At 43.5% G+C, this 17454-nt stretch overlaps 3 protein-coding genes across 3 annotated transcripts; 2 read left to right on the top strand and 1 right to left on the bottom strand.

The window, feature by feature from the left end:
- The first annotated feature begins 929 nt into the window (after positions 1 to 929).
- Positions 930 to 9129, top strand: znf395a (zinc finger protein 395a). The gene is made up of 10 exons (XM_063480786.1): positions 930 to 1049; positions 3436 to 3596; positions 3746 to 3843; positions 3935 to 4044; positions 4149 to 4342; positions 4446 to 4546; positions 4879 to 5152; positions 5233 to 5322; positions 7428 to 7498; positions 7759 to 9129. The coding sequence occupies exons 2-10, from the start codon at positions 3438 to 3440 to the stop codon at positions 7868 to 7870; spliced, it is 1209 nt and encodes a 402-aa protein (XP_063336856.1). The 5' UTR covers positions 930 to 1049; positions 3436 to 3437; the 3' UTR covers positions 7871 to 9129.
- Positions 9130 to 9436: 307 nt separating this feature from the next.
- On the bottom strand, positions 9437 to 11861 carry gtf2a2 (general transcription factor IIA, 2). The gene is made up of 4 exons (XM_063480796.1): positions 11681 to 11861; positions 10454 to 10558; positions 10208 to 10365; positions 9437 to 9649 (listed from the first exon to the last, which is right to left on the bottom strand). Coding segments are annotated over exons 1-4 (336 nt in total). The 5' UTR covers positions 11753 to 11861; the 3' UTR covers positions 9437 to 9648.
- A 1256-nt stretch (positions 11862 to 13117) lies between these two features.
- On the top strand, positions 13118 to 17250 carry LOC134632147 (uncharacterized). The gene is made up of 7 exons (XM_063480773.1): positions 13118 to 13251; positions 15011 to 15129; positions 15211 to 15517; positions 15584 to 15675; positions 15928 to 15980; positions 16365 to 16579; positions 16671 to 17250. The coding sequence occupies exons 1-7, from the start codon at positions 13191 to 13193 to the stop codon at positions 16904 to 16906; spliced, it is 1083 nt and encodes a 360-aa protein (XP_063336843.1). The 5' UTR covers positions 13118 to 13190; the 3' UTR covers positions 16907 to 17250.
- The last annotated feature ends 204 nt before the right edge of the window (positions 17251 to 17454 follow it).

The following is a 17454-nucleotide window of genomic DNA, read 5'->3' as shown; positions in this document are numbered from 1 at the left end:
GTTTATGTATTTCACTTTTATTTAACCAGGAGGAAAAAATGCTCTAGAGAGCAAAAACCTCTATTCCAGTCGCATCATCACAGCTGTGATCAGCACACATTTATCAGCTGCTTTGTCCTGACTAAATGCTGGCAGGTCGCGTTTGAAGGCCAAGAGAAACCATGAAGAGGTCTGCCTTTGGATTCATCCAGCATGAGCTCCAGCAACAGACAGACCGAAGGAGAGAACTTCCTCCACCTTTTTACAGGATGTAGGTCAGTCAGTGAGAACAGAGCGAGAAAGGTCAAAGGTCGAGCCTGTGGAAGGACAGACAAGCCAAGATAATCTGAATCAGTAAGTTCGCCACATAACATGACACAAAATAGCTCCATAAAAGTTACAAAATCAGAGTAGGATAGAATAAAATCCAGAAAATAACCCAGTAGAAGAGCTCTGCTCAGTAGAAACCACATAAAATAGAATAAAAAGACTTCATGACCTCAAAGGTGAGAGTTTCTTTCCAGCTTCACAGAGAAACCGAACCTGAACCAAGTCCTGTCCACGGCCTCTCTAATTAAACTCACTGTGGAGGTGGTGGGTGGGGGCTCTGCGCTGACCCCTGTGTGACCCGCTGAGCTGCCCCTCTGTTATTTTAAGCCTTCACTTGTGGCCTTTACAGAAAGCAGGCTGCGGGGTCAGGGTCCCGGGACCTGCAGGGAGAAATGTGCCGGTTTGAATATCAGCCCTGCCTCCACCCTGCCTACACCACCTCCCTCTCAGCTGAAAGACGCTGAGTGATGCCCTCCTCCCCCCATCCACCCCTCCTTTGGTTTGGGTGGAAAGTTCCCACAGCAGCTGCTTTGCCTGCGTGCAGCTCTGAGGGTTTCAGGGAGCTCCCGTCCAGCCGGATCCAGTCCGGGTCTTGCAGGTCTCTTGTCCCGCACTGAAGGTGTTGAACTGCAGCCACACACACTCTCCCTCACACACACTCTGAGCTCTCATTGAACGGCAGCAGACACACACTCAGGAATCCTCCGAGTCTTGTTTTTGGTGCTTTTCTCAGTCTGCAGGTAGGTGACAGCTGCTCGCTTTAAAGCACTTTTACTGCTCTCAGAGTTTTACTGCTGAAGCATGCGCAGTGCGCGTGTGTTTTTATTTATTTATTTGTTTGTTTGTTGTGTAGACTGTGTGTAATGCTGTGAGGACGGGGCTGCTGGGAGTTACAGCGTCGGGCTGACTGCTTCTCTTTTTCTCACTTCTTCTGTTTGATAATCAGTTTTTTAATGAAGGATTTTTTAGTTTTTTGTAAAAAGGTTCATATTTTTGTGTCCTCCTCCTCTGCGTCGTCCTTCCGATCAAACACAGCGTGAGGAGCTGGAGGAGCCTCACTTTGTCTTTTCAGGAGTTAACGATCAGCTGCAGAGTTGCTATTTTCCTGTTCATGCAGGGCTCTTATTGTGGAGGGACGAAGGAATCCGATTGGTTGTGTGTGCGTGGGTGTGTCGGTGTGTGCGCACTAACAGTCTGAAGTGCTTTATGTTGAAAGGCATGGATCCTACAGGAGTGATTCCCAAAGTGGGCTCCACAGGCTGATTTTAGGAGTTGTTTGCACTTCCTGTTAATTCCATTTTACAGAAACTGGCTGCAGTTCAGCCAGAGGAGAAACAGAGGGCGTTCTCACGGTAAAACTCGGTGAATATAGGCAGACAACTTCTAATATGATCAGTAACTCTCACACTGTGGACTTCTTGTCCCATGGGAGCCCTCCTGAGCCAGTCCAGAATGAATGACTGGGGCTCTATGGAGATGCAGGACAGAAATCGAAATACCACATTCATGAGTGTCGTGTTTCTGAGACAGATAAAAATTTACTGATTTAAACTAGAATAAAATAGAATAGCCCTTTATTGTGATTGTACATGTAGATAACCTCCAGCTGGGTGTTAATGACGCTCCTGACCTCTGCTGGAGACATTGTTTGGAAACAGCTGACGTCCTGTCCCAAGTCATTAAAGGTACTTCATGTGAAACAGCCGTGCACCCAAAACCACTTTCAAACCTTCTAAAGTCAGTGAAACGTGTGTTTGTGCTGCAGAGAGGTCGCCTGAAGCTAAAACACGGGCGGACTGCGCTCTCGTGTAATACCACTGTGAGCCACAAGGTGCGCAAGACAAGAACGCGCCAACAATATTTAACGCGTGTTAGCTCAATATGTGTGCGTGATTCGTATTTCCACCACGCTTGATCTCTGTGTTTGACCGCTGCACTGAAACATTGTTGCAAAGAGCTGCCGCGTTCTGGGGAAAGTTTTCATTGGAGAGTTTTTACAAAAAGCGCCTTTAATACTATAATACTGTGTAGAAGAGTGTGTGTGTGTGTGGGTGTGTGTGTTTGAACTTTAAGGGACACTCTGGTGCTTTGGCCACTGACATCACCAAATAGGACACCATTTAAAGAAGTCAGCATCAGAAAAGTGTGCAGGGAAGAGTTCAGGATTGCCTTAAACTCCAGCATCTGAAAGCCTGAAGTGAAGCTAAAGTATGTGGACGCCACCCCTGACAGTGCTTCCCTGACTGCTCGCTCTGAATGACGGGAAATGGAGAAATTTTTTATGCTGCAGCTTGTAATGATCATCAGCCATGGCCTTCCAGCTTTCTACCAGCTGTTTTTCTCTGCTCATTCAAGATGACAATCAGCCCCCCACCTCCACCCCACCCCACCCGAGGAAAGAAATACACAGAGGAACATGTCCACATACTTTTGGTCACACATGTTAACAGATGTAAACTGATAAAAAGAGGCTGATGGACAGTTACACCCATTTGCTCTGTTCATGTTAATCCTCTACCCTGTTAGTGACAGTGGTAATGAGCTGGTAATGACACACACACACACACACACACACACACACACACACACACACACATACACACAGCCTGACTGTAAATGACTCTGCAGCCTGTGACTCACTCAGATTTTAATCCACAGCCAACGTTTTCCCAGCAGAACGATTCAGATCCTCCAGTAAACTAAAAAAAACCTATAAAAATACACAACTTGTTTGTGTACTCAGAGTGGATATCTGTAGGCGGAGCTTCTGTTGTCGACTGACAGTTAGATAGGTCGTCCACTGGTGCCCAACCTGTGGGATGGGCCCCTCAGAGGGTCAGCAGATAAATCTTAGCCGTGAGTTTGTGCACAGATGCAGTGTTTACACAAAGGCGGAGGTGTGCCGTTTATAAATTTCTCCTCTGCTAATATCTGTGACCGAAACAGACAGTGATGTCCTGCTGACGAGCTGCTGGTGGAGGTCCTGGTTCTGCAGCGGTTCCTCTCCAGGACAGAACCAGTACCTCCAGCCGCAGTCCTGCAGGTGTTTCGCTTCCAGCCACATGGTGGTTTCCTTCACCTGCAGGTTCCCGGCTGTGCTTACAGAGACTCCTTTGTTTCTTGCAGACATGATACCAAAGGCTCGTCTGGGGAAGCGTTCTCCTCTTGGGGCACTTGTGACCTCTACCTGTCCGGGGATCAACCTGGAGACTGGTGAGACTGTGGTGACGATGGCGAGAGCGGGACAGCAAGCGACAAGCAGAGCAGACGGCCATCTTGGATTAAAGGTGAGTGCTGGTCCTGGATGTTGAGCTGAGCAATAATGTCGGGAAAACGCAGCGTCTGTCCAAATTAAGAGTATTTCTGTTCGGGGAGGTTTGTGTTGACTGGCAGCTTTCTGAGCCAATCACAGTGAGCCGTGTCTGTCTGCTCTCAGGTGTATTTCCAGTGTGGAGGAGCAGGTGAATCTTCAGTCGACAGCTCGCCTTCATTCTGCAGCAGATCCGTGTCCTCCAGCATCGATGTCCCAAAAAGGTCGGACGCGTCCCGCCTCTGGTGTTTATTTATCGTTTACTCTGTGTTTACCTGTAAACGTGTTTAAACGCCGCTTCCTGTCGTCCCGCAGTCAGAGGAGTCCTCATGAGGTGGACATGAACGAGCTGATGGCAGCGATGGTTCTCAGCAGTTTGTCCTGCAGCCCACTGCTGCACAGCCCCGCCCAGCCTGACCTCACAGGTACACAACATCAAACAAACAAACAAGCAACACATTTTTCCTCCACGAAGCGAGGCTCGAGGTGTTTCTCCCTCTGATGGTTTTTGTTGTTTTTGCTGTTTCAGCAACTTCGATGGAATGTGGCGGCGGCGAGCTCTCTGACAGCGGCTACTGGAGCGTCGGCCACGCTCACCGAAGCCCGGCTCCTTCCCCGCCAATCAAAGAGTCCGACGCCAGCCCGGCCACGCCTCCTGATGAGGGTGTTGACATGGAGCTGGACCAGGTGCTGTTTGATGAGCCAGCACCACGGAAACGCAGGGTAAGTGGCGGTTTACAGCAGTCACGGAAAAACGATTTATTGATTGTCGAAGTGTCGAAGACCACGAAAGCTGCCGGTGGTGATGATGCGTTTCCTCCTGCAGAACTCGGTGAAGGTGGCGTACAGGTGTCTGTGGCCGAGCTGCGGTAAAGTGCTGACGTCTGTGGTGGGAATTAAACGCCATATCAGGACGACACACCTGTGGTAAGCCTCACCTGACGGCGGCTCCACTCTCTGTCGTTGCTCAGCCTCAGGACGAGCTAAATATGGAAGCTCGTTACTGCCAGAAACATTTGAAAACTTCAGATTTATATCTTTACATTTTTATATCAAGTCTGACCGCAGCTGCAATGTGTTCATATTTACATTTATTTTTTAAATCCTGAAATTTCAGCATTTTAATGAAATTTCTGACATTAATGGGCTTCCATATATTTTTAAAAATGTATTTATATAAAATTGTTCTTCAGAAAGTTTTTCTGACAGTAAGGCAGGAATTTGTTTAATAAGAACCTTTGACCTCTGACCTCTTACAGCCGTGGTGGTGAACATGAGCGCTGTTCCCGCAGTGAGGAGGATTTTTACTACACTGAGATCAACCAATGGGAGCATCCGCAGCAACGGTCTCCTCCCCATTTTGGACACAGCGGCTCCTCCCCCGCCTCACCGGCTTCCTCCCCGTCCTCGCCTTCCAGCCCGCCACCACCTTCTCCACCGTCTCCCTCCTCTCCCTCCTGTGCCGCCCTGAGTTGCTCCGCCCCCTCGTCTTCTGGCAGCTTCTGGCAGGTCCAATCAGAGCACTCCTACCAGGTGTGTTGATGTTTTTTCGGCTGTAGAATATTAATGATTACTTTTATTGTTATAGCTAACTCGTATTTTTTTGTTTTTAGGCTCCTCCTCCGAGTCAACACGTGGTGTCAGCGGCAGCAGCCACACCATCCTGCCGTTGGACAGCCCCGCCCACCACCTGCCACAAACAGGTAAATCTTCAGAGCAACTAAGATCTGTATTTATAGGAACCTGAGAGAACTCGTTATTAACGGGTCGCTCCCGCACATCTGTTATCTCCATGTTTGATTTGATTTGGTTTTCACGTTTTTACGCCATCACGGGTACATTTATCTGGGCTCATGATGCCACGAGGAGCACGCTAGCTTGCGATCGGGGATCTGAACCTTTGTTATCTGTGAAAACATAAACACAGAAGTATCTAAATAGTCTCTGCTGCGGGCTCAGCACGCCCACAGAGGATAAACAGCGGAGCTCAGCAGGCGTGGGTGCTGCCCGTCTGCAGGCTCAGCTGATATCGCCCCCAACACGACGCGGATACCTGGATGTAAAGTCAGAGCGGTTGTTGATTAGCTGAGTTAATTATAGAAGAACTTTGGCTGTTTTTAATCACACGGCTCTGCAGTAGGTGTCTGTAAAGTGTCGCTGTAGTTGAAGCAGGATGCAGCTGCTGCTGGGGGAGGTGTGAGCTTAAAGGTCGAAAAACAAAAAACTGTTTGATCAGAAAGTTTCCCCAAAATTCAGACTTCAGTTTTTTAATAATCAGGTTTTATTGTGAAGGTGTGCTGAACTCACACTTTGTGTCCTCGAAGCTACCGAGGTGCAGCGTGGACGGTTAGACACTACAGCTGCGTCGAATGGGCTAAAAAAACAGTATCCGGTTACCATGACGTCGGCATTCTCTGGCACCAGATGTATCCTTCAGTGAGACCCACAGTGTAATTGGTTGGGTCCACGATGAGACCAGCTCACCTGTCCCCCCCCCCCCTCTCTTTGTAGCGGAAATTCAGAAAAGCGATTGTGAAGCAAACTTCATCCGAAGTCTGTTTCATTCCTTTAATCCGACAGAATGAGTCAAATCCGAGTCCCTACTGGGACTCATTATTACTGCACCACAGAAGTTGTTGCTTCCCTGCTGGAGCGTTCGTAGGTATTTCAGGATCCATCAGAGAAAAAAGCTTCGATTAAAGCAGGAAAAGTTTGCTGCTGCTAGCATGGCGGCACCCGGACACCGAACGTCTCTCAGTCTGAGGTGGAAACGACATAAAAACTAAAAGCGTCCCGCAGCAGGGTGTCAGAGGTGTAAGGTGTAATTTTGGCTCACTTGTGCTTTGGGCACAAAAACTCGGCGTGACAGAGCTCTGATGAAGCTGCTGTCCTCGGTCGGGTCTTTACGGCGGAAAGTCCATGATTAACCCAAAGTTATCCTTAAAGAAGAGTGAAGGTTGTGTCCTAACAGAGTGTGTGTGTGTGTGTGTGTGTGTGTGTGTGTGTGTGTGTGTGTGTGTGTGTGTGTGTATGCACAGTGAGGCTCTGTCTTCATTAAAAACAGACTTTTCTGTCCCCGCTCTGCAGAGGAAGCAGCACGGAGGACTTTCCCTGAGAATTTTAGGTTCTATCCAAGTTTTTAAAGCTAATTACGGTGCATCCCCCCACAGCCGGCTCTCTGCCCTCACTTCTCTAATTCGGTTGTGTTTTCTCGGTGAGTGTGCACAGCAGCCGATTGTTTGCTTCCTGCCACTGCAGCCTGTTCAAACTGGTTTCATTCTGGAGAAAGGAGGGTGCGTACTCCTCCCTCATGGTTTCATTCAGGCAGGAAAATCCCCTCACATCGTTTGTGGTTAATTTTCCATGAGCTGTGCGCTGCAGAGCAGCGCTGCCACCTGCAGGCTGGCAGAAGACACTGCTCAGCGGTGACGGCCGTAAACAGCTGCACGACTGCACGACTGAAAACAGGCAGCTGGGCCTGAAAATAAAAACAAAACACCTCCTGACGACGAGTCAGACACACGATAACATGAACGTGTGGAGGCGTCTTGTCTTTTTCATCCTTCTGTGGCGATTTTATCTCATGTCTTCGATTCTTTGTCTCTGCTTTGGTCATTTTATGTTTGTTTTTTGAATTATCGTGCTTCTCTTTGACTTTCCAACGTGGAATATGAACACTTTAATCGAGGCTCCGTCCCCGAGAACGGGTCACGGCACCCTGCTTCACTTTTTTTGTTCATGCTTCAGAAAGCAACAGAGAAACAATGAAAAGCTCCAATCTGACCTCCTCTTTCTATCTCTTCTTCAGGGTCTGTCGTTCCGGGTGCGTTCGGTCAGCGTGGGAGAGCAGTGGCTGCAGCATCAGAGCGCCCCCTCCAGGTCAGTGCTTCTCTTTTGTTAAACAAAGACTGTATATATGAGATGGCTGTAGTCTACGAGCTCCTCCCGTTCAGCTGATCGCTGAGCTCAGTGAACACGTCCCTGATAACGAACCCACGGGAGGAAAACTCGATGACACAGTGGCGTCTGATTGGCCAGCTGCTGTCTTATGTTGGCTCGAGCTTACAGCTTCCTTTCATGTGCGTGAAGCTTTAATCTTGAAATCATTCGTTGACCCTTTTGTCTCCATGTTTTTTCAGGAGGATTCGCGGAGAGGCCAAAAAGTGTCGTAAGGTTTACGGCATCGAGCACAGAGACCAGTGGTGCACAGCCTGCCGCTGGAAGAAAGCCTGCCAGCGCTTCCTCGACTGAAGCGATGGGAAGAGGCGGGAAGAACGGAGGCTGGACTTTACTGGTGGATGTTTTTTTTTAATGTTTTTACATCTGGAAACAGAAACGGTCCCGAACCTGTGCGATGAACATTTGGCAGCTCTGAAGCAGCTTTACACGTCCGCATCACTTCCAGCTGAGCGCTCTGCCACTAAAGGAGCATTTCACGGTTTCTTCCGCTCACAGCAGCTGCTCTTATCTCTCTGTAAACAAAACACTTTGACTCTATTGATCTGAAGTAACTACACTCGGAGGTCAGTTTATTAGGAACACAGCAGCAAATCTGCCATCATGGAGGTTTCAACATGTCGGAGCTGCTTCACACGTGTCCTGCTCAGCGATGTCTACAAAATAACAGAAACGAACGCCTGAAGTTAAGCAAAAGTTGAAGGTTAAGTTTTTAATGAGTCAGATTTACAGACTGTCCAAGTCTGGTTTGGTGCTAAAAATCCAAATTTAAAAGAAAAGCAGCACATGTGAGATCCTGGAAGTCAGATTTTAGTTTGAAATCTCAAGTTCAGCGTCTCGCTGTGAGAGAATGAAGAGAATATTTACAGGCAGTTTCTACTGTTTTTTCTTTTTTAACAAAAATTTAAGCAAAAAATTCAGTGCTGCTTCCATTTTTTAAACTTGCTGCTCCTAATAAACTGGTGACAGTATGTAACATTTGCGTGCATATATACAAATAGAAATATAATGAAAGAGTTCCTCTTGGAGCTAACACCGGGCACCTATTTTTTTGTTTCTTTTTGATATGTTGTATAAAGAGCAGAACTGACCGTCAGCAGCTTCTGATCGCTGAGAGACGTCGGCGAGTTTCTAAGAGGCTGAAAACACTTAAAACGAGACTTTTCTCGAGCAGGTTCTGCTGAAACACGGCCGCTAACGTCCCGTTTCTCAACATCTCGTCTGGATTAAGTCTTTTTTTTGTAATGTTTGGAAGCTGAAGCCATTTCCGTCTCTGTGCAGTATTGATCCGTTTACACAGTTATAATATCTATATTTTATATCTGCTCTTTTCTGAGATGTACATACAGATGATGTATTATGGGTCCAAATATCTGACGTCAATAATCAGTCTCACTGCAGCGATTACGAGACAAAGATGTGTTGATATTCTGCTTGTTTATGAAGCAAACCAGGAAGCTGAGGAGCGAAATCGTGTCGTTTTTACCGTGATTTCTTTTCTACATGACGTCAGTCCTGATGTTGTATTAAATAAAGCAGAAAAACTCTGGAAACGTCTTCGGTCCTTTTATAATCTGAAGAAATCGCTGTTTAAGACTGATTTAATTTTGTGTTTCTCACAATCTTATTTTCACAGATCCGAAGCTTTTCATGAATCTCAGTTTTTGTCTCTTGGTTTAAGGTTTTTAATTTTTGCAAATCTGAAATTTCTTCTTGTAAATTTGAGCTTTTTCTCACAAATTTGAGGGGGGATTTGTTTTTCTTTTGAATTTAAAGCTCAGAATATCAACCCCCACCCCACCTCTTTTTTTAAACCTTTGTCCGTCATGATACCTGATGGAACAGAAGAGCTTGAATGCTCAGAGGTTGTTTGTGTTTTAAATAAAGTTTTTATTCATGACTCAGCTCAGTAATCACAACAAACTGAACAAAAACTTCGGTAAACAATAAAAAACAAAGCAAACTGCCGCACACACCCACACAGGTGATCGCTGTAATAAATTATATGTACAGTCCAGGTCCATCTGGGACTTTGTCCCACACAGGAACTCCCAGAGAGCCGGCCGCCCAAATCTAAAGAGAAGAAAAGACGACATTAACGACGAATAACACCGGCACAGAAGAAGAAAATGTGAGAATCTGCTGGAGCAACTTTATGTTGACTGCATCTTTATGCTGTGGTATCAGCATCTGCTTTCACAAATCAGATCTTAAAGCCTTTTTTACTTATTAAACAGCATATTTATCTGTGGATTTTATTGTGAAAGGTCAAGGTAGGAAGTAGCTGTACTTCTGCACGTGTGTAAATGAAGAGACAGCGAAGTGTTTTCTAACGTTAAAACACGCACGCTGAGATAAAGGATTATTCTGAACAATCATGCAAAGCTCCTCTCAGAGTCCAAGCATTAAAAAAAGAAGTAAAGCTGAAGCACAGAAACACAGCAAAACGTCTGCCACAGAGAACGAGGAGCTCGTCCCTGCGTCGTGTCGGCAGAAAAAAATGTTTTAATGAACAAAAACGATTTTGGTACAATTGATTTTTATCATTGCTGTTTTTAAGAGCTGCACTCAAATAAGGTAAACAAGGAGGACCGATTCTGATGGGCATGCGCACGTGTGTGTTGTACTTGCCATTTATCAGTTTTGTTGTGGGTCGACTCGCTCTTTCCATCACAGGCGACAATCTTGACCTTGTCGACCTTCACGAGCTCGGTGACCTCTCTGAACTCAACGTCGTTCAAAACAAACGTCCACACGTTGTCGCAGAACCTGTACGTGTTCAGAGATCCCTGAGAGGTGGAGACAGAGACAGAGGCGGGGTTGGATGATTTTTTTTTTTTTAGGAGGCGGGGCTTGAGAAAATACAGATGGACTCACCCTGAAATTGACCCTGTTGCGGACTCGGTTGGCGAGCGCTGTGTTGATGGCTTTATCGAACTGGAGGAGGACCTGAAGAGCGAGCTGAGGAGTTATCTGCTGAGTCTGAACACACACACACACACACACACACACACACACACACACACACACATTTATTAGTTTAAATTTAAGATTTTTAAATAATAAACAGCTCAAAGAAATGATGGGAACACACGATCATTGTAGTAAAACACAAAGTCAGGTGAACACTGGAAGAAGAAACCACTGAATCTATTTCACCTGCACAGGTGCAAATGAAATGAGATGAACTCGAGGGCAACAACAAGACAGCGCTCACAAACAGGAATGTTGTAGCAGCTGATGGCACACAACCAGAGAATTACTTTTGTTTGTGTAGTTACTCTCCTAACTTTACACCCAGTTCCTAAAATTATAGCCCAGCAGACCGGTGGGTGTGCTGCCACCATCTGGTAGAACTCGGTACAACAGTGAAGTGCAGCCAGGGCCCATTCAAACTTGTGTTGGTATCTTTGCCAACACGAATTGTTTTTGAACTAAAGTCTTAACGCTTTGTTAGTTCTGAAAGGTTTAAGACTTTTTTTGAAACAAGACTTTACAGAAAAATCAGAAGCACAATTTACATTTTAAACACCTTTTTTTCTGAAGTGAGTTAAACAGATGTGCTGTACTCAGGTCATCTGCCACTTTGTACTAAAGTGGTTTGGTCTTTTCGCACAGAGGACTTTCCCCTGCCTCTGGAGGGAGCAGTGATTGGTCTACGTGTAGTTAAAGAGTCAGAGACGTTTCCTGATATTTCTCACCACCTGACGAACAAACTAACATTCTGCTGGAACTCTGACCCGATACTCTCCCACACTTGAGAGGGTGAGTGTCAGAGCATGATGTGAGGTTCAGACGTGAAAAAGAAGCGTCAACTCGTTTAATTACAAGACTTTCTCACCCTTGAACCAGGTAAACAGAACCTTCATCACTGTTACAGAACAGTAACTTGTCCGTCTGTGAACTTTGACCTCCTCGCTTTTATTCATCCCCCTCAGCTAACACCTGCAAAATTGTAACCCCTCTCTGGTAAAAACTTGTTTTCTGGAGTCTAAAACATGGTACAGCTAGCAGGCTACTGTTAGCTCATCCAGCTAACAGGCTAGCGGGGAGCTGAATGCCACCAACTGGCAGCACTGGCTCCGTGTCCGCGGGCAGAGTTACCTGTATAAGCTCGTCCAGACTCTCCTGCAGGCTGTTTCCCAGCGTCGTGTTCCTGTACAGCTGATACGCCATTATGGAAACTCCGAAAGAGCGAGAACCAGCAGCGAACTATCCTCCAAACACACGACGAGCAAACGGAGCTAACTGCTTCCCTCCACAACAACAGCCTGAACGACCACAAGCTAACAGGCTAACAACAAACTTCCGCTAAGATTTTTCGAAATAATTGTCATTCTGACTACGTAAAATAATTTATGCTTTTAAAATATCGAGTTGTTAGTCTTTGACATTTTAATTTAATATTTTAAATGAATTTTATTAATTTAGTTCAAAAAGGTATTTTGAATATGTCAACAAATTTCCCTTCCTTTATACTTTTATTAGTTTATGATCAATAAAATATTTCCTTTGTTTTTGTTAAAAGTTGTTATGTATATATAATTTAAGTAATTTTTTTATTATTTGTTTAAATATTTATTAAACATTTTCATCTATTTTTAATATTTTAAGAGATTGTGTTACTTTATTCACCTTTAAAAAAATAATTTCATGTTCTTATGTTACAGTATTTTCAGGACTTTTGACGAGTGGATGTGATGATGTTTTGTTTTTGTTTTTCAATACTCATGTTTGCTCAGAAAGGACTTTTTATTTTGGAGTTTTATTTTGGAGGTGGCCTCTTCCTAGTGTGTATTGCTTACTTGATGCAGCAAAAGTCTGTCTTTTTCCTTCGAGTTTTCTTCTTTTTAAAAAAAAATATTTCATCCACATTCGATTTCTACTTTGTGTGTACCAGTTTTATGGGGTTTTCTAGTTATTTTTCAGTTTTTTTCTTGCTTATTTGCTCGTCTTGTGTTTAAAGTGAAGCTGATTTGATATCACAGCTGTGATTGTAATAGGAAGCACTAGATGGCAGCAAAGCTTCAAACTGTAGAAACACCAACCTTCCCCTGCAGCTCCTTCGTTTATGAGTTTCTCTGTTATGTTGAGAGTGTATGCCCTGAGACACTGACCCCATCCATCAATGCCGGTGGAGGTGCTGGAGCCTATTCCAGCTGCCACAGGGTGAGAGGCTGTGTATCCTGGACAGGTCACAGGTCTGCAGCCTCTTGGTGTCAAATTGCAACCAAAGTAAAAAAAACTTTGTGAAAAGTGTGGAAAAGGCAGTGTCACTTACCCCATCACTGCCCCTCCTGCCTCTGAGAGAGGAGGCACACAGCACTGCTGCAGTGCATCATGGGGCCAACACCAAAGAGTGTGTGATCTGGAGACAGCACATCAAACTGTTCTGAAATAATTTCTCACAGATGCCTCAGCGGTGTCGAATTATGACCTTTATTCACCTTTGTGCCTCTCCAGCAACTCCAGAGGCGTCTCATATCTCCTTTAGCTCGCTCTTCATGTGGTCCAATCACGGCTGAGGACACCAGTGTGAGCGACGCCCACATTTAACCTGCAGGTGGAGGCCATCGTCAGCCTCAGCTGCTGTCACAGAGGAGGTTATGATGGGATGTCATCACTGAACAGATCTGTTTGGCCAGCCGCTCCAGTGACCTCTGACCTTGCTGCAGGTAAATGATAAAAAATGGCGTGTTAATCTGGAGCCGTCTGTCGCTGCTCCAGATGATAACACATCAGGTTTCGTGTACCACTCACTGAGCATGCTCAGTGACTCCCACCCAGAATAGCTGAGTAGGCTGGTCTCAGAGAAGGTAACGACCAAGATAAACAAGTTAGAGTGAGTCTGAACCAGCGGAGGACGTACCTGATGATGTCAGCACAGGTGAGAGCTGCAAACAGCCACTGATGTCCGAGTCTGAGCCGTCCTTTACCTCGCACTTCAAACAAATATGTAGAACTGATTTTTGTCATCCGATTAATTAAATCATTAAAATGAGAAACATCTCAGTGATGCTGAACAACTACGTCATGCATTATTACTTCTGGACCACAGTATTACATCATCAGCCCGTTCACTCTCTCTCTCTATATATACATACATATTTAATAATGATTATGTCTGTGTGTGTTTATTTTGTGATGTTTATATTTTCCTTTAGTTTTTATTTTAATACTTTTATGGTTTATTTTTCAGTATTTTGACAAATTTTATTTGAATCGCAGGTTTGAATTTTTTTAGTATAATTTAGGTAGTATTTTAGGAACCTCTTAATATCATTTTGCATATTTTTGGTCTTATTGTAATTTTGCATTTTATTTATTTTTATTTATTTATTTATTTTGCATACTCCTCCCATACTGGCTTCTCTTCACTGGCTTCCTGTTAAATCCACAATTAAAGTTCAAAATCTTTCTCCTCACATACAAAGTCCTGAATGATCAGCCTCCACGTTCTCCTAAAACACCTGAACTGAAGGCAGCAGGACTCCTTCCTGGTTCCTGAAGATGTTCCACCTCTCACTCAGGTGTTCAGTTTTAAAAAGACTCAGGCATTTTCTCTTAAACCTGGGACTGAGTGGTGAAGGTGAAACATCTTCACGAACCAAAATCTACGGTGGCTGGGAAATGCAAATCGCAACAAATTAAAAAAACCCACAACAAATTACCAAAACCCACAACAAATTAAAAAAACCCACAACAAATTAAAAAACCCCACAACAAATTAAGAAAACCCACAACAAATTAAAAAAACCCACAACAAATTACCAAAACCCACAACAAATTAAGAAAACCCACAACAAATTAAGAAAACCCACAACAAATTAAGAAAACCCACAACAAATTACAAAAACCCACAACAAATTAAGAAAACCCACAACAAATTACAAAAACCCACAACAAATTAAAAAAAACCTTGACGGAAAGGGATTGTCTGAAATACCGGAAGTGACACAACGATTAGGCTTACTCCATATTTGTAGCTCAGAAAAGTGATTCAGGATGTAAACAAACGTCGAGAAACTCACTCCTCACAGCGCTTCCTTATTACCCTGACGGTGCTCGCTGCACTACATAGAGAACCGGAAAATGTTTTGCCCGTTTTGTGGCGTTAGCTTCAGCCTCTTCACCCCTTTTTGTGCTTCCTGTGGACGGTCTCTGGAGCTTTTGCGGGACACAGACCAGGATGAAGGGTCAGACTCCCCAGGGACATCAAAAGACACAGAAAATTCTGAACAAAGTAATTTTGATATATTACTCACTTTTTGTTCTCTTCAGACCGTCTATGCTATTTCAGTTAAATAACATGTTTATTTACCATTTTGGCTCCGGTTTCTTTTTATGTTTGCTTATACTGTATTCTCGTCTACGTTTAGCAATGGAGAGTGCTTATAACCCCTTTTTGATGTTAAACGTTTTTCATTCAACCAGAACAAACATGTCCGTCATACAAGCAGTTCATGGAGTACAAAAAATCTAAATCCAAAGAGCGTCAGGCCTTCAGCTGTGGAGCAAAATTAAAACTCAAGCAACAGAGTAAACCTGTCAAGGTAAGCCATCACAGGCAAATTTATAAACGAGGATTTGATAATTATTCTTAAAGTGATCTTGCTTTTATTATTTGTTTCTAGATCAATATAGGAATAATGGTGTCACAACAAACGGACTTAAAACCGGTAAGAGGGAAAACACTGCCCTTATCTATTAGCCCCGAAATTACAGCCCCTGACCTCCTGAAGCAGGCTGTAGAAAAAATGAGAGCATTCAACAAGGACTTGGTGGAGGGACCATATGTCCTTTTGTATCCCGACTGCACAGAGGTGATAAATGTGCCTGGGTCAGAAAGGCCATTCCGATTGGCAGACTACAAAGAGGAAATAGGAAAGAACTACAACAGGATTTCTCTTTTCATTTGCCCAGAGAGCCACTTCAAACAAGGTTTGTTAATTTTATATTTTGATGTGTTTACATATACAACAACTAATAATGTGTTTATTTTCTCAGCTCTGATTGCAGAGGATGGTACCTCAGACTCAGACCCTGAGATTGTGATTACATCAAGAAGCACAGCTGAGTTCAACCAGGCAGACACATTGGTGTGTACTTTTTTTCCCCCTCCACCATGCCAGAGGCCTGTGAGTGGCCCTGGCAGAGGTGCATGTCCTCTGAGTGCTCTATTTTTTTTCTCTATAATGATCATAATTCTGTAACATCCATGGGTGGATTATTTTCATTGTGTGATTGTATGTTCTTTAAAAAAATAAATATTTTTTTAAAGTATTGATGAACTATCTAAATGCGATACGAAGTTGGTGAAAGCTTTGAAAAGTGCATATTTTTCATCTTAGGTTTTCAAACCACAAGACCAGAGTACCCCTAATGGTAAACATGCAGAGAAGGAGTAAGTTATTTCAGAGCTTGTTCTGCTATATATTAGAGTTGGGCAATACAATATTTTCTCATGTCACAATATTTCTTTGTTTTATTTCAGGGAATATTGATATACATCACGATATAAACAGCTAGATTTGTACATATTAAATGTGCCGTTGCTCATAAGTAAGATGCGAAATCCTCACAAGCTTGTTTTGATTTAAACATTTATTTCCTGTCATAAGTTCAGACAGACAGATGTATTAACATATTACATCCGTTTCAGATAACTAAAAAAGGGTACATGTTAAAAACTAGATAAAAAGTCAGGGATAAAGAGTTCAAAATTTGTCCATAGTTTGTGCATGTATTATGAACTGGTAAATGACACAAAGTTCTCCTCATTCTTTAGATTTAAAGAGGGTCTTTCAGCACTTAATTTCCTGAGTGCACTCCAGCAACACCCTACTTTGCTTTCCCCGGTCCTGTGTCACATGGAAAAGAAACTCACAGCTCTTGAACTTGAGAGACTTTTCAAACCTGACTTCAGCCCATCTGGAAGTAACAGGAGACGTCTGGAAAGTCAAACTGTGGGCTACTGGTCAGACTATCTGCTTGACTGTGAAGGTTTATACCAGTATTTCTTTTAGTACTCATTACAAGACAATGTGTTGAATTCACATATACATATATAATTTTTTTAATTTATTTTTTGCAGAATCACAAACTGCTGTGTCGGTGGGCGATGTTCTGATGTTTGCAACTGGGCTAACATCACTGCCACCTTCTGGATTAGATCCACTACCAAGCCTACAGTTCCTGGATGACTCTTTATTCCCGATGGCAAAAACATGCTTAAACTTATTGAAACTACCAATGATAACCTCATATTCCGTGTTTAAATCCAACATGGATTTTGGAATTCAAAACTCTCCAGGATTTGGATGTTTCTAGGATGTCTGGCCTTGTAGTTCAAACCTGCTGTTGATTTGTTTCTCAAGTTTTTAAGTCAAGATTTTTTTTAAAGATGTTATGAATAGGAGAAGGTGGGACATGCTGGTGGTACAGCACAAATCCATTATAGTTTACCAGGTTTATTGTAGTTTTATTAGATAACCCAGTCACTTACAGCTGCTTCTTCTTGGCATTACATTGTAAATTCTGTAGGTTTTTTGCTACGGGACTTATCCAGAAATCAGTTATGTATTTGAGCATGTTTTTTATTCTAAAATGTAGGTACATATGTTCAAAGGAGATTTAAAATCCAATGGCTTGACTTGATTTGTTCAAAGGTTTGACAGTGCTACTAAAAGTAAAGGCATTTAAAAGTGTACTGTGTTCTACTCTTAAAAGTTGTAATAAACACACAATACAATGCAAGATTTGATTTTGATTTGATTTATTATTTATCTAAATGTTCAGGACTGTATCTCAACTTCCACCAGCTAAACAAAGGACCACAATTAGCAAGACATTGCAGTAAGAATGTGCTTTTACAAACA

This window comes from Pelmatolapia mariae, linkage group LG1 (genome assembly GCF_036321145.2).
Source record: "Pelmatolapia mariae isolate MD_Pm_ZW linkage group LG1, Pm_UMD_F_2, whole genome shotgun sequence".
In the NCBI taxonomy this organism is placed as follows: domain Eukaryota; kingdom Metazoa; phylum Chordata; class Actinopteri; order Cichliformes; family Cichlidae; genus Pelmatolapia; species Pelmatolapia mariae.
This window is presented reverse-complemented; position numbering and strand designations above follow the sequence as displayed.